The 22,702-nt window shown below is 53.1% G+C and overlaps 2 protein-coding genes across 5 annotated transcripts in view; one reads left to right on the forward strand and one right to left on the reverse strand.

Annotated features, from left to right (window-relative positions):
* Positions 1 to 18,984, forward strand: part of PTPN1 (protein tyrosine phosphatase, non-receptor type 1) — a 64,599-nt gene extending 45,615 nt beyond the window's left edge. For both annotated transcript variants that reach the window (XM_018058021.1, XM_018058022.1), the window contains exons 3-9: positions 1,217 to 1,317; positions 3,581 to 3,679; positions 9,496 to 9,633; positions 12,584 to 12,793; positions 13,088 to 13,249; positions 13,624 to 13,847; positions 15,661 to 18,984. In XM_018058021.1, coding sequence (XP_017913510.1) covers positions 1,217 to 1,317; positions 3,581 to 3,679; positions 9,496 to 9,633; positions 12,584 to 12,793; positions 13,088 to 13,249; positions 13,624 to 13,847; positions 15,661 to 15,847 — 1,121 coding nt within the window. In that variant the 3' untranslated portion in view covers positions 15,848 to 18,984. The remainder of the gene's footprint in view (positions 1 to 1,216; positions 1,318 to 3,580; positions 3,680 to 9,495; positions 9,634 to 12,583; positions 12,794 to 13,087; positions 13,250 to 13,623; positions 13,848 to 15,660) is intronic.
* The window catches only part of FAM65C (family with sequence similarity 65 member C), a 73,424-nt gene continuing 70,817 nt past the window's right edge, over positions 20,096 to 22,702 (reverse strand). For all 3 annotated transcript variants that reach the window (XM_018058024.1, XM_018058023.1, XM_018058026.1), the window contains exons 21-22: positions 21,776 to 21,866; positions 20,096 to 21,352 (exon numbers count right to left, since the gene is read on the reverse strand). In XM_018058024.1, the coding sequence (XP_017913513.1) occupies positions 21,249 to 21,352; positions 21,776 to 21,866 (195 nt within the window). In that variant the 3' untranslated portion in view covers positions 20,096 to 21,248. The remainder of the gene's footprint in view (positions 21,353 to 21,775; positions 21,867 to 22,702) is intronic.

The following is a 22,702-nucleotide window of genomic DNA, read 5'->3' on the forward strand; positions in this document are numbered from 1 at the left end:
GTATCTTCCGTTTGGCAGGTGAAACACTCAGCACTCAGAAGATAAGTTTCTGCCCGAGGTCACCACCCAGTGCTGTGAGGCCGCTTATGTCCATGGCCCATTTCAGTATCACCTGAGTATTTCAGTGTGTACTAACCCTCTGTGATGAGAAATATTATTCCAAACAATGGCTAATCTACTAAAACATCTCTTTGGAACGCTTTCAAGTAGAAAGCCGCTAACTGCTTATCCGCATTAAGTTTTCCTTTCTCTCTGGGCAAGGGGAGAACTGTTTATGGGCTGTCAGCTGAGTTTACTGTCCCTTGTTTGTACCAGAAATAAAAACACCCACCTGCTCTTGTTAATGGGCCTGGCAAGATAAGGAAAGTTGCCTTCAGGAAAATAGGGCTTTTGTGACAATGTGGTAAAGAGAAGAAGAAGTGGCTGTGCTTTTTTAGTAACCTGGGGTAGACCTTTCAAATGCAAGTGTATTTCTAAAAACTATTCTGAAAGTTACTTTTAATATATTTTTAGTGTTGTGTTTTGGATTCAGAGTCTATGTTTTCCTGTTAAACTCTCTTTAAGTGTCTTTGATCGTGACACTTATGTTATACTTGAGCTTTTTTAAAGACAACCTTGTATCAAGGAATTCAAGGTATGAATTTTCACACTGTTGTATACTTCAGCCATTTAATCTTGGAAGCATTAGGCACAGGTGAGCCTGAGACGCGATCGTAAATGAACAACTTGGTTCATTGTACCAACTTGAACTCTGGGGACTGGGTGGAATATTGGTGCATTTTGTTCCCTTTTAAAGATCAAAGCCATTGCATTTTTTACTCATTAAAGTATGTTTTAGGCCTCAGAGAACAGATTCCTTGACATCCCCTCCCCCCCTCCCCCCCCCCCGTCTTCTGAGGTGTGAGGACAGTAATAAATATTATAAGACGATAAAGCCTAAAAACAGATTTCCCAAACAAGAATTAATCTGTGTTTTAGTGTAATTTGTTTCTGTTGCTATTTTGTATTAAGTTTCAGATACTTTCAAAAACCTTCTGAAAGTACTTGTTGTTCCCATTATTGGAGACACTAATTTAATCTCAGAACAGTTTGGACTCAGCCAGTGTGAACACCCTGAGCACCTCACTCGCCTTCTCTGCTTTCCCCATAGGGCACATCGCTTGTGCAAGCACTTAAGTCCCCCTGGATTAACCTTGCATTCTGGTTTGCCTTTCAGTTGATCACAGTCGGATTAAACTTCATCAAGAAGATAACGACTATATCAATGCTAGTTTGATAAAAATGGAAGAAGCCCAAAGGAGTTACATTCTCACCCAGGTAAACAGAGTCTGAATTTTTCTCTAGTGGGTTTTGCCTCTCTTGATGTCAGCCAAAGAGTTTGACAGTGCCGTTATCCACGCCTCACATAAAGTCTTCCACATCTTTTAGAAGACCAGGTTTCTAACCCAAAAAAGCAACATGGGAGGGAAAAGTCTTCCTTCAGAGATTCAGTCTAGTCATGACATGAATCTTTTCTGGGAAGTATGTTATTGCTGGATTTGTAGACAACAGCAGTAAAGTGCCAGGGTTGTCTGGTTTGTTGACAGAGGCAGTAGCTAGAGAAGACGGTACCTGTGTTGAGTCCCTAAGTATTTGCCTCAGGGCATCAGAGCTGGTTATGGACACGTAAGAGGGTTAGTAATAGACCAGAAATCTTTACCCAGATGGCCTTTCAGAATTCCTCTGCGTGGTCCTCATTCTTTGGCGGTGGAGGGGTGTGTTAGGTTATATGGAGAAGCATGCAGAATGACTTGAAACTCCCCTTGGCTTTTGGCATCTTTATGGAAAAAGAAATCACAACAGTGGTTTCATAATTGGCCTTTTGTGAAACACTGGTATATGACCCAAAGACCACGGGAGTCTGGGGAAGAGGGTGAAGGGGTCTTTCTTAACCGATTTTCTCAAGTCATCATCTCTTACTGGTACATTGATATACACAGTCTAAATCGCTCGCTCTCTCTCTCTCTAAATCCTCATTTCCTCTTTTCTCTTTCCATGTCAGTTTCTCAGTCTTGTATTAGGTTGGGTCCTAGGGTGACTGTGAACATCACAACCCTGTCTAGTATTTGGAGGCTAAAATGACAGTGAAGCTAGGCAGCACAGTGACCAAAGTCTGCTTTGGAGCCTTTTCCTGGGGGCCCTTCTTGACTGTCCTTTTGTTCTATCCGGGTTCCTCTCCACACATGACCAGAGTCGGCCCGACACCCCCCCAGGCATTGTACGGAACATCAGTCCCCAGGCCCTCAGCCGTGGTCCTCCCAGCCCTCTGGGGTTGGGGTGAGGGGCAGGGAGACCTTGGTGGCAAGCTGGTGGGAAGAGGTTGTGGCAAAGTGGCTTCTTGGGAACTTCTCTTTTAGAAGTGGTCAAGTTTCTTACTTCCTGATTTCAGCCGTTCAACTTGGTCTGGGGTCAGCAAGCCCAAAGCAAAGATAGGGTATATAAAGTCAAACGGGAATTAGGAAATCACCGTGAAAACTTTTACCCCGCTGTCCTCTCCACCCCCACACCCTCGCAGTTGCTTGGCACATCTGAAGTTCCGTCTGTCCATCAGATCGCACCCCAGATGTATCCAGCTGCTTGCTGACATGGTCTCCCTCTGCCCTGAGTTTCACGTAAGGGGTTCAAGCAGCCTGGCCCCAAAGTTGAACCGCTGGACAGTGGGACTGAAACCATTTCCATGCCACAAAACCAAGAACACTGTGCCCATTTTTTCAGTGTCGTTCATTAAGCAAATAATGCAAGGCTCTCGCCTCACTTTTTAAACCTGTAGAGAGTAATGTCACAGATACTGGCCTTCACGCCCACCTTCAAGTATTGGCTGTTTGGTGTGTGTCCTTTCAGATCTTCCATGACTTCAGTCCCTCGGACCCGTTCTGGACTGGAGTGATGTTTGGGGCCAGTGGCACCACGGCCCTTGCCCACCCCGGCTGTCTGTGTGCCCTCATCTCTTAGGTCCCGTGCTCCAAGGGTGAGGGGAGTCTATGGTCGGATTGGCCAATAATAGTAGTAATAATGATAGCTTACACTTTGTAGGGTATTTACTGTGTTCCGGGTCCTGCAGAAAGGTGTAGTCAGTCTGTGACCATCTTCCCAGCCCTGTGAACATGTGCTCTGACGATTAGAGGCTGGGCGGAGGAGCTGCGGGAAGGGAGGCAGGTGGCTTGTCCGAGGGTGTGCGGGTGGGGCCCTTCCCCTCCACCACTCATCTGCAGCCAGCAGTGTTGTTCGCTATCCCAGCCACCCTGACGCAGAGATCTCTGGCGCCCTTGCTCCAGCCAGCCCAAACCAGAAAGCAGAATCAGTGTTTTCTCTCCTCTGTCATTCGGCTCTGAACCAGCTCTGAGATACGGAAGTGACCTTTCGCTACATGGTAGAAAATAGAACTGTGGTTACTGACCGCTAGGCAGGGAGAGGCAGGTCCTGGCCTCAGCCACGGCTTCCACGCTACCTGAGGGCGCTGTTGTCCACTCAGCACTGACAGCGAGCTCGCGCCAGGACGGGTTTGTACGTAAGATGCACACACTGTGAATTGTGTTTGCAGGGCCCTTTACCCAACACCTGCGGTCACTTCTGGGAGATGGTGTGGGAGCAGAAGAGCAGGGGCGTCGTCATGCTCAACAGAGTGATGGAGAAAGGATCGGTGAGTCGGAGCTACCCACGCTTCATGCCACTGTCCGCGCGGGTGCCAGTCCATTAGGGCGACGTTTGTCTGTTCATTTCCTCAGGTTGCTTTAGATTTCTGTTAGAAAAATCCAAAGAAGCAGTATGTAATTACATGCTTATTGTAACTAAGTCAGATAAACAGGTGAGTTTAAAGGAGAGAAAGGTTGAGCAGCCCTTGCCCTGGTCTCCACCGCACCCTGTCGGCCGGCCTGCCCAGCGCCTGGAGCGTGAGCCCCGGTTTCCTCTCCCCTGTGCTTCTGGGGCTGCTCTGCTGGCTTCGTGCAGCGGTGCGAGCAGAGCTTCACTTTGGAAAGCAAGTTCCTGCTGTGCCTTGACCGTGCCTGCCCTCTCTGGTAAAGTGCCCCTTTGCACAGCCCAGCGGTGGGAGCGGCTGGACGCAGAGCCGGTCCTGTCAGGTCCGCAGGCGCTGGGCCCCTGGGGTCTCCCTGGCTGCTTTTCTCACAGGGACAGTGTCTGCTTGTGCTTCCCTTCCGGAGTGTGGGCCTCACTTCTGAGGACTTTGCAACGTGAACCTGTTTGTTGAGGCCACCGCCTGCCTCTCCTCTGTCTCTTCTGCCCCTACATCCAGAGCGATCTTTCTAAACCAGGTCTCCCACACCTCTTGCCAGCTGAAACCTTTCTGGGGCTTGCGCGCCTCCCAGGACATACGCTGGACCGGGTACAGCTGGGCCCTCGGTGGCCTGGGCCCCGCTCTCTCCCTTCATCACCTACTCTAGCCAGAGCAGACTTACTTTATTAAAAAAAAATTTTTTTTTTTAAGTCTCTCGCCCCTTCTCTGGACTAATGACCTAAATCGCACTCGCCCCCTCCAGGTGCACGTGGCTACCCTCAGGCCCGCGTGGCTGTGCTGACCTCCCCTCACGTCTGAGGGCACAGTAGGTGTCACGTCCTCCTCCCGGGCTCCTGCCCTCTCCCCAATGCCCACTGCCAGCCGCTCGAGGCTCCGCAGCCTCCGACATGGAGGCCCCAGGGGAAGAGAGCCAAGGAGCATGGAGGCCAACGGGAAGGGGGGGCTGGGCCGGCGCTGGCACCGTGCTCGGGCTCAGCAGGGACGCCACTGTCCCAGCTTCCAGAAGGACGTGAATGCTCCAGAGAAGCCCACCTCCAGAGAAAGGACCATCATGGCCCTCAGGGGGAAAGTACAAGTGTGAAGCAGTAATGTGTCAAAGGAAACTTGAGCAGTGAAAACCTGAATGGGTAACGCATCCGCCGCACAGACTCATCCCTCTCTCCGACAGCAAACGGCCCTCTTACGACAGTTAATGTTTAAAATCGTCTCTTTGCCTCTGCCTCCTTTTCTCAGAAGAGAGGATTCATTTGCTCTACAGAAACAGATAAAGCACTTACCTATATTCAACTGCTACAACAGTGCGTTTTGTCTGAGAAAAAAATGTCTTAGTGAAAGTGGTTTTTTAATTTTCTCTGCAGTGGCTTGATTAGTAAAACACAAATTTGCAAACGTGAAGTAAGCCCTTATCCACCACCTTTCTTGTCAGCAACTTTGAATAAAGAAACAAAACATCAGGTTCCTGCCACACAGGTGCTCCGCAAGGGAAAGCGAACCGGGGTGGCCGGCGCAGGTGCTGAGCACAGGGGAGCACCGGGCTCTCCCAGCCCCAGTGTTGCTGCCTCTCTGGCCGTGTTGCTCTCAGCCAGGGCCGGGGAGGCCCGGCCTGTGCCTTGGGGTATCATGGTCTCCACCCACCAGCTGCTGGGAGCGCCCTGCCGGCAGCCGAAGCCTTTAAAGGCGTCCCCAGACACTGTCCGGTGTCCCTGGGGAGGCAGACTTGCTTGCAGTTGTGACTCACTCTGTCGTGGTGTGGAGGGTTGAGAATTTTAAATCAAGACTGACTGACTCAAAACTCATCAGAGAAGGTAGCATTTGCCTTTTGTTTGTTTGTCACTGAAAGTTCAGGTGAAACCTCTTCACTGTTTGCACATGGTTTGCTCCAGCTGCTGTGGTCAGAGGACACCAGGAAGGGCATCCAGGTACTCAAGTGGCATGCTCCGCAGCAGGCCCTGCCCTCGGTGGTCTCCCACCCGAAGCTGAGCATAAACAGACCACAGACCCACTGTGATGTCCTTTCCCCTTGGACTGCTGTGCTGACCGTTTAAAACTGTATTATATGTAGTTTACTGTGGTAATGTGGCGTAGTCCCTGTCTTCCTCTCTAGCTCTTCTTTTTACCTAGGTCACTTGGGCATGCAAATTGACATGGAAAGCAGTGTGTGGTTTATGGTTCTTAAACCTTCCTTGGGATAAACATTTTAAATTCTGCATCAACATTCTCAGTTATCACCCCCATCAGAGCTGACCGGGGGAAATTATAAGAAATTGCAGTGTCTTGTTTGCTCAACTAATCTAATTATAATTTCTCCACTACAGCCTGTGGTTAAAAACCAGCTGGCAGAGCATCTCCATGTAATGCATATTTGTTTTCTGGTTTCTGTCACCAAATAGTGTCCAGTGGTCCCCCTCGTATGTTTTGGCAGAACTACCCGTTACCCTTTGGGGACCCGATACACTTCCTGGAAGACTTGTGCAAAAAATGATTGTGTGTGTTAGACCAAGTTCGTCCAAGTGGCTAAAGTTCTCATTCATTCCATGTAGAAATTGCATTTAGACATGATAAGCTGGCGTGCATATGTGTGCAGGGGCTGGGAATGCAAGTTGTCTAGGCAGGGGGAGTAAGCCAGGCCATGTTCACCCAGAAGCGTCACCCGGATCTCTCTCCTGAAGTCCCTACTAGAGATGCTGTTTGATTTCAAGGGCTTTCAGCCTCAGGACCCTGAGTTGTATATCGCGGGTGCTTCAGGCTTTGTCTGTCTGTCTCACATTCCACTTTTAGTTCTCCGTGTTCATCCCTCTTTCAGCCAGATCACCCATCAGTGGGTCACCTCAGATGCCTTCTGTGGATTTTTCTCAGCATGCCCTAGCTGTTTGAGAAGAACCCGAGAACACTCACACTGCCTTCCTGCTGGTGACAGCGCCTCTAACAGGTGCCAGCACTGGCCTGGCCGCCTCGAGACATGCCCCCAGCTTAGCTCAGTGAAGGGCTGCTTTCCAACAAGATAATCTCCTCTTCCGGTCACTGTGGATCCACTTATAGGATCACAGGAGTAGTGGTCTTGTGCTGCTTCTCTTCTGTTCTGTTTTATTTTATGTGTTTACAGCAAAAAACTTCTACAGGAAATGACAGAGCAGACTGTGGCATGTTGCTGGAGATGCCTAAGAGTTCTTTGAAGAACTCCTATTTTTAAATAAGTATTGGTTGATTGACACTCAGAGTGTGCCAAAATTCCTCAGCGATAAAGTTTCAGAGTCTTGGTCTTTATCCAGATAAAAGAGATTTGTGAGGCTTTATATTCACTTTTCAAAGTGGGTGCTTGCTGTGTGGAGATGAGATTTAAAAGACTTGCCTCTCCTGCCCATGAGACATGAAAGCATTGGACTTTTCTCTCTCTGAGAGCAACTGGCCGTTCTGCGTTTCTGCTTCTTGGCTTCACTCTCTGTCTGCTTACTGCCTTGGGTGCCCGCTCCAGCACTCGTGGCTCTGGGCCTACCAAGGTGGTTTCTTTGTTTCTGGTGTCTCAAGGCATTACACAGATCTGATTATTCGAAGTGTAGGAATAAATGCCTCCTTTAAACATCCTCTAAGTAGTCATGTATGGATGTGAAGAAGGCTGAGCGCCGAAGAATTGATGCTTTTGAACTGTGGTGTTGGAGAAGACTCTTGAGAGTCCCTTGGACTGCAAAGAGGTCCAACCAGTCCATTCTGAAGGAGATCAGCCCTGGGATTTCTTCGGAAGGAATGATGCTGAAGCTGAAACTCCAGTACTTTGGCCACCTCATACGAAGAGTTGACTCATTGGAAAAGACTGATGCTGGGAGGGATTGGGGGCAGGAGGAGAAGGGGATGACAGAGGATGAGATGGCTGGATGGCATCACTGACTCAATCGACGTGACTCTGAGTGAACTCCGGGAGTTGGTGATGGACAGGGAGGCCTGGCGTGCTGCGATTCATGGGGTCGCAAAGAGTCGGACATGACTGAGCGACTGAACTGAACTGAACTGAAAAAGTCTTGCTCTCACCTGCCTCACCCACTGTGGCTGAGCATGCAGTCATGATTGTGCGATGCCATCAATGGTTCTGTGTCCTGAGTGGCAGGATCACTTTGATGCTGATAGTTGGGCTCTGTTCCAGGGGTTCATTTTGGCAGCTGGGCTTCCCAGGTGGCGCTAGTTATAAAGAACCCATCTGCCAGTGCAGGAGACTTATGAGGCGCAAGTTTGATCCCTGGGTCGGGAAGATCCCTGGAGGAGGGCATGGCAGCCCACTCCAGTATTCTTGCCTGGAGAACCCCATGGACAGAGGAGCCTGGCGGGCTACGGTCCATAGGGTGTCAGAGTCAGACATGACTGAAGCTACTTAGCATGCACGCATGCACATCGGTGCAGGGAGATGACATGGGTGAATCCGTCCAAAACGTCCATGTCTAGGCTCTTCAGAAAACCTTACCGGCCTTCTGTTTGGGGACCACAAAGTTGGATGCTTTGGTGGCTTCACAATGTGGTGTTTCTTAATTTGTTTCCCCCCCTTTTTTCTGTGGCTTTGGTTTTCATTAAAGCAGGATCAGTGGGCATTTGTTGTTCTGTCTTCAGCCTCTTCAAGAGCCTCCTTTCTCCTGAGTCAGTGCGTGTTGAATTCTAAGTGTCTTGAACTTGTGCTGTTTCCCAAAGAGCTGTTGACACGCACTGATACTTCATTTGATGGAAGTCACACTGCCTCCGAGGGCCCCTGTCTGGGGATGGCAGTTCTTCTGGCTTATGGACCCGGCAGCTTCTCCCTGTCTACCTGCCGGTTTTGTCCAGAATAGTCATCAGCAGCCAGAAATGTCTGGTGTAGAAACTTGGCTCACACAAAGCGTTGCCACTGAATTTGACCCGAATTTACTTTCTTGACCTCTAAATGAAACCAAGTCTTTGGGAGCTTGCTTGCTTTAAGGAAAATGTTAATGAGCTACATTTAAATCAAGACTATCACATAGTTCCTAGGATTTTTAATTGAACATCTAAAGGACTTTTCTGAACTGAACCAGACCAGAATAAAAGGGTGGGATGGGGCAGGAGGTGATCCCCAGCCTTGGAGGACCCCTCTCAAGCCTTCTAGATCCTGGTTTCCATTTGACTAAAGCCTTCAAGGGGCTCCCTGGTGGCTCAGCAGTAAGGAATCCGCCTGCAGTGCAGGAGCCTCAGGAGGTGTGGGTTCCATCCCTGGTCAGGAAGATCCTCTGGAGGAGGGCATGGCAGCCCACTCCAAATTAGCATGCACAACCCCTCAAGTTTTTCACAGTCTAGTCTTGTTATCGTCCCCAAGGTAAGGAGTCGGCATTGTGCCGAGGGCACCAATCAGGTTCTTGATAATCTTTGAAATGGCTACATGAAGTCATTCCTGGGAGACTGAACCTTGTGTGCAGGCTGGCTCCTCTTGTGGGTGACAGGAAGGGGATGTGACGCATGGAGCCTGTCTGCGGATAACCGGCACGGCTGGGCGCAGAGTGCACGTCCTGTCTGCCCGCTTCGCCCTGGCCTAGGTCTTCACACGCCCCTCCCCATCTCCCCAGGAGGCGGGCAGGTTACACTGATGTCAGCATCCAAGGTCAGAAAACCCTTGGTTTGGAGGTTATCATAAAGCTCTTGGACAGTATTCCACACCTCCATAGGAAGACAGTCCATTGCTCACAATAACTAGGCGCTATTTTCTGTCCTAGTTAAAATGTGCACAGTACTGGCCACAGAAAGAAGAGAGAGAAATGGTCTTTGAAGACACAAATTTGAAATTGACATTGATCTCGGAAGACATTAAGTCCTATTACACAGTACGACAGCTGGAATTGGAAAACCTCATGGTGAGTACAACCCACACCTGAGTGCTTGGGGCGGGCCCGTTGGTGATGTCTCCTTGAGGTGTTGTTTCAGTCATGATTTACCTTAGCACCAGTGGTTTTCTGAGCTCGGAGCAAGATGTGGTTTTCACACCATGGTGAGCAGCGCCTGCCTGCTTACCTGCCAGGTGACCAGCAGTGTCTGGGGAGCAAAGTCTTAGTACCTCCCTTTCCACAGAACTCTCTCAGCCCCAGCTAACACCAGTTCTTAGGGGGAAGGGTAGGGTCTTACCTCAGACCAGCTGCAGGGGGTCTAACGTGATAGCCTGGGAGTTAACACCAGCGGGGCACGCGGGTCTCTCATCCACAGTCGCTAGTTTGCAGTGAGGGAAGAAAGGCCCAGTTTGGGAGAGTTTATAACACCAGGGGCTGGCTCTTATTAAATGATGGCCTTGGACCACCTCTCGGCACTGCTGGATGCAACCCTGCTGAGGACCCTTTCACGGGGAAGCTCTCAGAGCTTGCCTGCACCCCAACCCCCACTGGAGACCCCCGCCGGTGACGGAGACCGCAGAGGGGAGCTCCAGGGGGCTCCCTCAGACGTGGGCACCCTGGCCTTGTGCAGTCCCACGGCCCACCTCAAACTATCGGTCCTGAGCCGAGGGTACCGTATCTTTCCGCCTGTCAGTCTACCCCCAGCCCGGGCTTTTGGAAGGCTTCCCGCAGCGGTTCGTGTGCGGTGTGAGCAGCGCAGGCCCAGAGCGCGCCGTGAGGGGCTCGCGTGAGGGGCTCGCGGGCTCCTGCGGGGCCGAAGGAGCGCGGACCCCCAGGGCCGCGGGCGGGCGGGCCGACGGGCAGGGTCTGCTCCGGTCTTGTCTTCATTCGCAGCTTAACTTTCGACTTCTGCTCTGTAGTCGCAGTGACTCCTGGGGTGGGTTCAGAGTGGGAGTGAGATGGAGAGCTCGGCGCAGGTGCCTGGGAGCGGAGGCGAGGTGGAAACCGCGCGGCGGCCCCGCCCTGCTGAGCGTGCGGGCCCGGGGAAGGGGCTGAGACGGGCGTTTTTCAGGAGTAATCTTGGCCGAGGGTTGGAATGTGCCTGGAGGATTATGTGGTAGACTGTTTTTTTTAATGCTTTTGAGCACTTGCGAGCCTGGCATTACGAATGACGGACTTCTGGTAAACTCGAGAAAATTTCTTCGCTCGTTGAAGAGAATGGAATTCGCCCAAGCAGAAGAGACTTACGCTGTCTGGGCGGCAGAGCAGAGAGGTTTGGGGGGAGATCTGTTTGCTCTAACAGAATGTGGTTTTTTTAAAAAAATCTGTTCTGAGCCTTGTGGATCTGTTCGCGCATAGGTCTGAAATGAATTCCTTGAGAAAGAGGTGGGCAGGCATGAGGGAAAGCGTAAACAGAGATGACCCACACCTTTTCAAGAATTTAAAGAAGGAACTTGCTTTTGGCCTGCTTTCTTATTCCATTTTTTAAAAATCTTTTTAAGTGCTTTTCTTACCACCCCCCCAAAAAAAAGACACGTTTCTCTTTTAAACCATTAAAGTATATAAGGAGGTCGTTTTCTAGGAAGGAAGGCGTGGAGCTGCCTGTGTGGTTTTCAAAGTTATCCTGATGTGACCAACAGATTGGTTCCAGTTCTGCAGGAAGATACCAGCATGAGTCATGGCTGGTTCAGGGTGCCCGTGTGTGTTCTCTGCGGGTGTCAGGTCCTTGCTGTTTGTTGTGGGTCCTTTCCCACATTTTTGTCACCGTCTGGTCAGGGAGGGTGGTTGTACCAGAGGCGTGAGCTCTGGGAGGGCAGGGCCGAGTCGTCCCTCGTGGCACCTGGCACCCAGGAGGCACGGTGGTGGACATTCGCCAAATGAGGGGAGAGGCGCTGTCGGCCACCAGGTCTCCGGCCCAGTGTTTCCCCATCACCTGCTCTGCAGGTGACCTGGGTGCCAGCGTGGCCCTTGGCTCCGCACTGCTGGTGGGGTTCCTGTCTCAGGCCTTACTTACCTCGTGACTGGCTACCATGATTGTGGGCACTTGGTTTGAGGGCTCTCTTCAGTGAGAACCACGGTTTGACCGTCGCCCCTGGCAGCCCGCTGTCCACCCTGGGAGTGGAGTCTCAGAGGAGCAGAGCTGGAATCAGCCCCAGAGGCCGTCCTCACAGTTCCCCTGGGAGCTGATAGGGCCGCGAGGAGACACACTCGGGGGCAAGCGTCAGGGTCCACCTTCAGGGTCCCTGCAGCAGGCTGTGAACGCGGGGTCTGGAGTCAGGCAACTCAGGTTGAAACTCCTGCCCCCCTGCTAGTAGAGCGGTGCCTGCCAAGCCTCAGGCTTCTGATCTGGAACATGGGAGTAACGGGGCTAGTGGGGTGGCATGCGAGAGCTCCGGGAGCCCAGGCGCCCAGCGCGGGAGTGCAGACGCTCACTGGGGGCTGGGCCAGCTGGTCTTAGCGGCACCCCTCCTCGCTGAGGGACTGAACCACACGTGCAGCCTCCAGTCTTTGGGGACCGAGTCAGTAACCTTTTTCTGTAAAATGACAGTCCTCTGAGACGTCCAGATCATCTTGTAAAGCCCCGGGTTCCCCAGAGCTGGTGCCCCTCACGTGTGGTTACATTTCCACTCTTTGATGTGAAACCCCGAGGCGCTGATGACAAGACTGCTGTGGGCGGTGGTGCAGCACCACTTAACTTACGGAGAGAAGTCAGTTGTGACCTTGAAGACAGCAGAAGGGAGAGGGGAGTCGAGATGAGGGCTCCTGGGGGCGAAAGTGTTGCAGCTGAAGCAGGAGCAGCCTGGCGCTTGCCTGGGGCTCGGGCCTTGTCCGCTGAGTCTGCGGTCCCGAGGAGAGAATCTGGGAACGAAAGCTCCTCATGGAGGCAGGCGGGTCGAAAGGCACTTCGCACTTACTTGAAGTCAGTGGTTCTCAGACAGGTGATTCTTTGAGAGTCATCACATGTGTATTTCTCTTTCAGTCTCGAGAAACCCGAGAGATCTTACATTTTCACTATACCACGTGGCCTGACTTCGGAGTCCCCGAATCGCCCGCCTCGTTTCTGAACTTTCTCTTCAAAGTCCGAGAGTCGGGCTCGCTCAGCCGTGAACACGGCCCCATTGTGGTTCACTGCAGCGCCGGCATCGGCAGGTCAGGCACCTTCTGCCTGGCTGACACCTGCCTCTTGCTGGTAAGACATCCCTCGAGACCGCAGGAAGCAGAGGGAGCATGCAGTGACCGCCAGGCTGGCCTGGCCGCGGCCCTCTATCACTGTCTGCAGTCAGCCTGCTTTGGTCTTGACTTTCTAGCAGCTTCCCTCCCATCAAGGGAGCTTTACCGTAAACAGCTTCATTTGGAGGAGTGCTCTTAAAGCCAGAGAATCCCCTTCCCTCACACTCTTCCTCACGCTCCCCTAGGACGTGTACAGTCATGTTGCCCCTGACACCCAGACCTCGCTCAGCTGTGTCTCCTTTCTGGCTTTCAGATGGACAAAAGGAAAGACCCTTCTTCTGTTGATATCAAGAAAGTTCTGTTAGAAATGCGGAAATTTCGGATGGGGCTGATCCAGACAGCAGACCAGCTCCGCTTCTCCTACCTGGCTGTGATCGAGGGCGCCAAGTTCATCATGGGAGACTCTTCGGTGCAGGTCAGCATTCCTTTTGCTTTAATCCGAGTGTGTTGGTTTTAAACTTTTGCCTCTAAAGAAGGAGGCTGTTCACTGTCAAAGTTGAAATAATGTCATGTGTCAGGGGAAAGAGCTAGACTTCATGTTTAAGTCTGTTTAGCTAGAAAGTTATGGGAATTGTCACCACGTTCCAGTTTCTTTGAAGTGCTCACCCAGAGAGCATTAATAGGGAAGTTAGACCTTATTTTCCAAAGATCTCATCTTCCAAGGACACGGCTGGAGACCCGAGAAGCTGAAAGGCCCCTCACCTAGCCTTCACCTCTCCTCACTTGAAAGGGGGCCGATTTCCTGACAAATCACCAACCGTGAAATCTTCCTCTTGCTGCTTTTTCAAGGAGCAATGGAAAGAGCTCTCCCACGAGGATCTGGAGCCCCCACCTGAGCACGTCCCCCCACCTCCCCGGCCCCCCAAGCGAGTCCTTGAGCCACACAACGGGAAGTGCAAGGAATTCTTCCCCAACCATCAGTGGGTAAAGGATGACACTGAGGAGGATAAAGAAGACGGCCCCATCAAGGAAGCAACCAGAGCCCCGTTAAACGCCCCCTGCAGCCTGGAAAGGTAAAGATGGTCCTGGCTTACTGGAGGGGGCGGGGGCGGGCAGCCTTCTCTTGGCAACTGGTACTTCTGTGTCCCTGGGGAGACGGGGAGACGGGCCCCTGGACCAGCCTTGCGCCTCCGCTGATTGGCGGAGCCTCTGGACTGAGCACAGGTTGGCCGGGGAGAGGGCCTGACTGCAGCAGGGGTCTAACGCCACCTGGTGGTGCCTGTTGGAACTGGGGCTCCAGTCAGGTCTTCCAGCCCAGTGTCCACGGCGACAGAAAACAGGAGCCGCGCTTCGGGCAGGTCCTGAAACTGATATCCAGGCCTGACCACGTCCCTCCAGCCCCCAGAACTCAACCTTTTCGTGTAGCTTTGATTGTCGTTTTTCTTCCTTACGGTTTGACAAAGATTACTGAGCACCTACTCGTGCCTGTGAGAAATGAGATAATTAGAGCAGGGCCCCCTATCTGTGTTCTGGACCATCTTGTTGGGAAGGGCACAGTAGGTTGTGGTGGGGGCCTCATGGATGGGACTGTGATGGAGGCGCATGCTGAGGCGGTCAGCCTTAGAGAAGAGCCACCCAGCCTTTCCTGGGAGGTCAGGGAGGGCCGCCTGCAGGTGGTGACGTTGTGCCGGAGCTTGAAGGGTGGACAGGAATCAGCCTGAGCTCGTGGAAGCAGTGCCCTCAGTGCCTCCTGTTTCAGAGGGCAGCTGAAGATTAGCGCCCACTCTGCCCTCACATTTGTCTGCACCTTGCGATTCAGCCTGCAGCCGTCCTCAGCAGGCGTGTGGAGTGCAGAGGTGTGTAGGCAGAGGTGTTCATGGTGGCATCACCTGTAACGGTGAAAAACTAGAGGTGGGTTGATTGTGTATCCAGGGCCTGTAATGGTGACAAACTAGAGGTGGGTCGATTGTGTATCCAGGGCCTGTAATGGTGAAAAACTAGAGGTGGGTCGATTGTGTATGCAGGGCCTGTAGTGGTGAGAAACTAGAGGTGGGTTGATGGTGTATCCAGGGAGCGCATCGGGAGGGCTTTCCCCCTGTGCTGAATGCTCTGCAGCTGTTGAAAGGCGGGATCAGGGTGTATTCTTGTGGCCAGGCTTGGGAACGTCAATGCAGGAGTGAGCAGGTTGCACGCGGTGTGTGCCCCGCCAGGCCCTCTGGCTAAGCGTACCATCCAGATCTTCCCTGGTTACTTTGCCAAATGCTGGTTCCAGACCTGAGTCCCGGCCCATGAACCCACTCCCAGGGCCTTTTGTGCACCTCTCATTCTGGGGCTCTAGAGACGCTTGTCCGGGGGAGCCTCCCAGAGCAGAGCCCGAGTGCGGGAGGCTGTGCCCAGCTTCCGGGGCCTCCGCTGATATTTGAGGGTGGACGGTGTGCTCCCTCTGAGGGCTCTTCACAGGCCACAGGCGAGAGACGGAGGGGGCCCGCGGCTTGTGCCACGTCAGGGTCACGTGTCCTGTTTCTTCATTCATGAAGACCGTGGGGCGAGGTGCCCTCCACATTCCATGGGTGAAAGTGAGGAGCAGGGAAGCGTGGATCTGGGCACTGAAAGCCAGAGGGTGCCAGGAGACCATGGAGCAGGCCAAACTCCTGAGTATCTGCACCGGGGGGAGCCCGTACGCACCCAGGCCTCGCCCCGGACCCCTGCCCTGGCCCTGCAGTCAGGCCCTGGCAAGGAGGTGGTGACAGGCAGTCTTCCAGCCAGTGTCTGCGTTGTCAGGCCGTTTCCAGGGGCCTCCCTTCCCTACAGTTCCTCCCGTGATAATAGCATCCTTGCCGTTGTCTTCCCGGGTGAGTAACCCTTCTCTGCCCCCTTACTTCTCAGCGCGAGTCAAGACACTGAAGTCAGAAGGCGGGTCATGGGCGCAGACCCTGCGCAGGGGGAGCCGTCGCCGCCTGCAGAGGAGCGAGACCAGCCGCTGAGCCACTGGAAGCCCTTCCTGGTCAACGTGTGTGTGGCCACGGTCCTCACGGCCGGCGCGTACCTCTGCTACAGGGTCTGTTTCCACTGACGGACGTGCTGGCCAGACCGCCTGCAGAAAGCCTGGCCTTCGCCCGGTGGCGGCGCTCAGTGCCGGGGAGGCCCTGAGCCCGTCCGGAAGAAGCAGGCCAGAGGTTTTCAGAGTCTAGAACTGTGAGGGCTAACGGGAGAGGACTGGGGATTGGCGCACTGGGGACTGGAGGCGCTGAGGCCCCAGGAGTGGAGGAGTCTGATCTCAGGGCCTTAACCTATTCAGGAGTAAGTAGAGGAAATGCCAAATACGTCTCTCTCTCTCTCTCTCTTCCTTTTTTTTGTTCGTTTTTGGAAAAAAAAAAAAATAGAATTACAACACATTGTTGTTTTTAACCTTTATAAAAAGAAGCTTTTTGTTATTTCTGGGGTTGGGGGGAGAAAAGACCAGGCACCTATGAAACTGCCTTGTGCCCTTAGGTGGCCTCACCAGATACAGTTTTTATTTGATTTCCCAGGGAAAGACTCCCACACATGTACGAATGTAAACTTCCTTGGCGAAGAGGGTTGAGAGTCGGACCCCGTCTGGCTTGAGCACAGCCCCTGCTGCGGGCTTCCCCCACTGGGAGAAGGAGAGCAGCGAAGGCCGTCTCTAGACATCAGAACCTGGCTTCTGCTTCTGCTCAGGGTGTCCCGCCTCCGTTTCCCCACACAGCCCTCCCCTCGCGGCTCCCCACTCAGGGTCCCCTGGGGCCAGAGGTCACCACAGGGCGGCCGCCGGTCCTCCACCCAGGCCTCGAGACCCAGATGGAGCAGGTACTGCTCGGCTCAGAATAGGAATCCTGTTTCACCAGAAATCCCCCCAGTTGGAATGCGTCACTGTTCAAGTTAAGGAAAAGGTCAAGGAGGAGCCTCAAACCTCCAGTCACGGAAATCACCTCCCAAGATGATTCGTTCTTTATTGATTTTTCACATTTTACCTCTTTTCTAAGCAACCGTCTTTGCATCCAGTGGTTTAGCAGCATGCAAACAATTATTTGTTTGGAGGTGATTTTGGGGAAGGCAGAGCTCCTGTGAAAAATCAAACTGTTCATGGGAGGCGGGGGCAGCCAGGGTGTGCATGCGTCTGCAGCTCTGCAGCGCTGGGCTCTTCTGGAAATGCTTGGTTTCTTTTCAGTTCCTGTTCAGCAGCGACACACAGCCTGACCCAGTGCCAGCCTCGTCCGCCTGGCGGGCAGCCGCCATGGGTGAGGCTATAGGCAAGGCCGCAGCCGCCCGCGAGCCGCGGGTCTGCACTGAAGCGGCCCTCCTGGGCGCTTGGCCTCAGCTGCACCATCTCCCCTTCCTCCCCCTCCCCTGCTTGGAGGACCACACCCACGGCCCAGTTCTGAGGAGGGCACAGGAGGGCGCTGTGCCCGTGGCACGGGGCAGGGCAGCCTGGGTGGGCAGCGGGACGAGCCTCACGTGGGGGCCCACCGCGGGCGGCACACAGTCCTTCCCGCCGCCCTCCTGGGAGACTGCCCGTAGTGAGCCTCTCTCCACTCCATATTTATTTTCACATTGTTTCCCCCGAAGACATCCACAGTGCACTGGCATCTTCTTAAACCAGTAACATGTTCAAGGTTTTGGATGTCAGCCTTGCACCAAGGGCTTTATCCAAAAGTACAGCAGTAAACCCTCAGGTCGGGCTGGGAACGGAAGACTTTGCCGCAAGCCTCCACGTAGACCAGTGCCCAGTAGGAGGATGGCTGGGAGCTGTCGTTGTGTCGCGATGCGGCGCGCTCGAGAAGGAGTCTGCATGTGTTCATAGAGCAAGGGGATAATGTATAATGGACACTTGGCTATTTAAGACATGGTATGAGGTTCCTTTGTCCCAGTTCCTCACCTCCCCAGTTACCTGCTCAACCTTGACCTCAGCCACCCCTCCCCCTGTGTGTATTAAGATGCATGTCCCGTCTTCCTGTGTCCCCATCAGATACGACGTGCTTGGAATACTTAGCGCTCTGCTGACTAGCGTGCCCCATGTATAAGTCCAGTTTCCCTTTGCACGGTCTGATCGTTACATGTCTGTGGTTCCTAAGACTGTTGCTGAAATAGTCGCCATTCAGCAGTGGAATGACGTTTTCCAGTAACAGATAGTTGCCTAATTCCTGGCACAACACTCTGGTGACTTCCTGGTGAGGCCCAGCCTGTCCTGCTCCAGCTGGGTCCACTGCAGTTCAGACATTCCAAGGGTATGGGGAGCCATGGTCACACCTGCACGCTGGACATGTAGAGAATCAGGGTCCTCCCTCCCACCCACCCCCCCACACATGCACCTTTCGGATCAGCCTCCACTGCGCCCAAGTTCATACTTGCCTTGAGCGGACCGTGATTTGGAACCACGGCAACTGTCGGAAACTGCCCTTCCTGAAACAGCCTGGACAACAGTCCCTTCAAGTCAGCCTGGGGCCCTCTAGGTCCGGGTGCCTTGCTGCACGGGGCATCTGCCCCCACCTCGAACTCTGGGGACTGATGGTGCTCAGGACTCCGCCTGCGTGGGGGGGAACCTATGACCTCCACATTCAGTGGCTTTTTTTATCAAGAAAAAATAAAAGGCAGCTGTGGCTCACGAGCTGCTCTTTTGCCAGCATTTTCACATTTTTGCCTTTCACGTGTTAGAAGCTCTGCATAAGTTTCGGGGGGGGAGCATCTGCGGTGTTGCCCGCAGGCCCTGGTGAGGTGCGCTGAGGCTGGGGGCCAGGCTGCAAGCGTGTTTGAGTTGGGCTTGTCCGTCGGTTCTGTTAAGTCCTGTATGTGTATGTAGTAGTTTGGGTGTGTATATTTAGTAGCATTTCAAAGTGGATATACTGGTTTAACCTCCTATCCTTGGAAAACAGATGGCTCTGCGTCCTGTCACACGTATGTTAGAGAAGTAGTGAGCTGCTCTGCTATATGCCTTAAGCCAATATTTACTCGTCAGGTCATTATTTTTTACAGTGGCCATAGAATAAACCATTTTTACAAAAATAAAAACAGCCAGGTGTTTTGGTATAATACCTTTCCAGGTGTGTGTATACGTGGATGCATGATGGGGGGGCGCGTCTCAGGGTCTTCTGTGACCTCACAGAACTGTCAAACTGTACAGTTTTCCAACTTGCCATATAAATGATGGTTTGCATTTCAGTTGCAACAATAAAAGTCTTTTTTTCTAAAGAACATGGATTTGGGGTGCTTCCCGTTTCTTTGCTTAAACCGGGGCCGAAACCAGGCTGGGCAGCTCATGTCTCTTTCCATGCCTGCTGCTGTGAAGCAGATGTTGTCGTTCAGGAGGGGCTGCAGCTTTTCCACATCTGAGGATTACGACAGCCTCCTAGGGTCATGGGTGTCTTTGGCCTGCGAGAACGTTCCCCACCTGGTGTGTTTACTCGGAGCGTCAGGGCCTCTTCTTATTCTTATCCCTCAGTAACGGTAACAAAACTCACCATTTCAGTGTATTAGCGCCCTTGAATAACTTGACAAGTTTATACAAGTTGTTTGAAGAACTGCTCAGACTTGACAAACATGTCCCCTCGCCAGGGGACCACCTCTCAGCCCCTTTCCCAAGCCACATTTGATGTGGAACTGATGGAGCTGTAATAGTGAATGGATTCATGTAGTGTAGTCTGAAATCAAATGGGACTCTCCCCTAAGGTGATTTCTTTTCTTTTAACTTCTTATTCTGGAATAATTTCAGATTTGCAAAATGTTGAGGAAATAGTACAGAGAATTCCCCTAACATCCTTTAAGGTTTTATGGTTGTTTCAAAGCTGGCTGCTGAGTAAACTGCGGGTGCTGTGGCCTCCCATTGAGATCCGTGGAACCCAGAAAGGAAGACAGCCTGTGGTCACGGGGCCCCCGAGCGCCCAGCAAGGACAGTGGGGACCCAGAAGGTGGTGCCTCCCTCACCCGCCATCACCTCCGACTCCAAAACTGTCAGTGTCGTCTCAGACACAGAAAAAGGCAGCTGAGCTTTCATGAGGAGGTGGGATGCCAGTGTGAAAAAAAAAATTTGTAACCTTGAGCAGAAATTAGACAGGGCCCAGGGCCAGAGAAGGGTGGCCTCCTGGTGTCTAAGGAGAGAGGACTCGGGTGCCTGGGGAGACTCCAAGGGGCGCCCTGCCCCAAGACCACCCTCCGCTGCCGCCATGTCTATGGGAGAAGCCACTTCAGAGTCACACTGGAAAGGGCCCTGGGGAATGGGGCGGGGCCTGAGGGTGGCTTCTTCCTTCAGGATATTTGAGAAAACCACCACTGCCTTCCGTGTGTCTCAGATAGAGTGAAACACCAGTAAAAAGTTATTTTTATTGAAATTTCAGAAAACGTATCAGCAAGGCAATAAATACTGAATGAAACCACAAAAGCACAAGATATATACATGAAATGTAAATGAGCACATTTAAATTACAGAGCTTTCCAATTCCACTGGACTCCACATCCAGAACCCGGGTGCCTCTGTATTAACCCAGAAACATCCCAGGACACTCTGGGGTTTTCTTAAGACTTAAATAGGAAACTAATTTTCTCTCTAAACATGATGTTCAGTGAAATCTTTCTTCAGACCAGCGCATGGCCTCTGAAGCAGTTTATTTAATAAGCCCTAAGTGGCTCGCTTCAAAATTCCATTTTGATTTGTGCTTCATTGTGCTTAGGCAGCCCGCCAGGCTCCTCTGTCCATGGAATTCTCCAGGCAAGAACGCTGGAGTGCGGTTGCCATTTCCTCCTCCTGGGGATGTTCCCGACCCAGGAATCGAACCCTGAGTCTCCCGCAGTGCAGGCAGATTGATTACCGACGAGCCATCAGGGAGGCCCCTCTGTTCTGACTGGCGAAGGTCCAAGCAAAGAACACTCAGCTTCTCGGCTGAGGCCCTGTCCTTGTTTCCTCGTGTCATACAACCACAGAGAGATCAAGGTCCATGGTTGGCAGGCCGCCGCCCAGCTCCACGGGCGTCTGGGTTGCGTGTCGGGCTGAAGTGAACAGTGGACACCCTGGCTGGGCCCTCCCGCGTGCCCCCCGACCCACACTGCCTCCTCAGCAGGGTCAGCTGGCCTGCTCGCCACCTCAGTCCCAGGCTTGAGGGAACCAGATAGTGCCGAGCCGGCTGCCCTGCTGACTCCCAGCCTCGGCCTCCCGGTAGCAGGACCAGCCATCACTGACCTGCCTCTGCAACCTGCAGAAAGTCGGGCAGATGCTCAAAGCCAAAGGCAGACCGGAGCACAGCCCTCAAAAGTGCCGTGCTTGCTCTGCCCCGGGACGGAAGTCCCACGTACGCCCCGGGGCTTCGTAACTGGCCTGGATGTTTAGGAAGCAGCTCGGCCAGTTGGTGCTTCTCGGGGAGCGCTCAGCCTGCCCCCAGCCACACCCTCCCAAGACCCTCCCTGTGTTGGGGCCAGGCTGCAGCACAGACAAGGACGCCGGATGTGAGCCCATCAGCCGAGACTTTTTAAAAGATTGTGATTTCAACATCTGCCTCCTGGCCAAAGGCCACATCTCTCTGTTCTGAGCAGAGTCTGTCCATCTTCTCAAAAGCCAAGCGGCCTTTCTCCCCTGAAATATCAAGGTCGTCTGTCAGTGGACTGCCTCTCCGCCTTGCTCTCATCTACTCTGGTGGGCCACAGTGGCCTCAGTGCTTCCAGACGCCCGGGCCTCTGGGGCCGGTGGACCCTATGACCCGGCCCTGTGTCCAGCATAGTCTGCCGAACCTTAGTCCCACCTTACATCTGGCCTTCATCCCCACGGATCATAAACGGGGCAGGTTGAGAGGTTAACAGAGCGCCTCTTGCCACCTCAACCGTAAAGGAAACTTGCCCCGGCCCAGCGTGGTGAAGCGGGTCGCTGGCGGTGCCTGTCCTGCGTGCGGGTTTGTGTCTTTGGGGAGCTGACCATGGCCTCCCCAGCACAACCTCTCCATGGACCCTGGCACCTCCCAGCCCCTGCCCACATTCGGGAGCGCGGCACGCTGGACCTCACCAAATGACAGCGTGGTTTCCCGGGCGGCCACACGCACGGCCTCCACGTCAGACTGGCACAGGCTGGCGATCTGATCGATGCTTTCCACGCCCTGTTCGAGGTTGGGGGAAAGCAGGCCCCTCAGGGGACATTTTAAGGAACAGGTGTCTGCTTTCATAAACCCCTGCACAACCAGCCCTAGCGTGGTCTCTGCGATCTCAGCCCCTTCCTTCTCCAAACGCTTCCATGCTTCTCACGAGGCCTCAGGCTTACTGAAGTGCCATTGGCAAACGTCATCTTTTCCACCCTGACACATTCTGAAAGGCCCACGTTGGAATAAGGCTTGCTTTCTTCTGGACCTTTCTACCTCCTCTGCTTCGCCCAACCCCACCCTCCAGGTCAGACCAGGAGAGGAGTAACCAGTGTCCTGGTCCAGGCACGGCTGCCCACCCGCTGACCTCCAGCCCCAAGGACCGGAGTGCAGGCTAGCCCCCTCTAGTGGGCACCTGGTCACTCCCTGGGTATTTGATCATAACCAGATGGACCTCATAGAATTTCCTGTCGGTTCCTTCCAGAAAGAATTTAGTCTGTATCGGACCATTTTTCATCTAGCAAAATGACAATGAGTTTTTTAAAATAAGAGTTACAAACGCAAATAGGAGTAAAACCAGCACCCCCTCGTATCTGCATCTTTACACAACTGAGTGTAAAGGAGTGTGTTGTCTCAAGAGTCTCAAAAGCATTTAGGGGCTTCCCTGGTGGTTCACTGGATAAGAAGACTCCACCTGTCAATGCAGAGGACACAGGTTCAATTCCTGGTCCTGGAGGATCCCACGTGCTGTGGAGCAGCTCACCCCGTGGGCCACAGCCACTGAGCCCGCATGCTGCGACAGCTGGAGCTCGTGTGCCTACAGCCTTTGCTCCGTGAGAAGACAAGCCCCCCACGAC

The sequence above is a fragment of the Capra hircus genome, chromosome 13 (assembly GCF_001704415.2).
Source record: "Capra hircus breed San Clemente chromosome 13, ASM170441v1, whole genome shotgun sequence".
Classification (NCBI taxonomy): Eukaryota; Metazoa; Chordata; class Mammalia; order Artiodactyla; family Bovidae; genus Capra; species Capra hircus.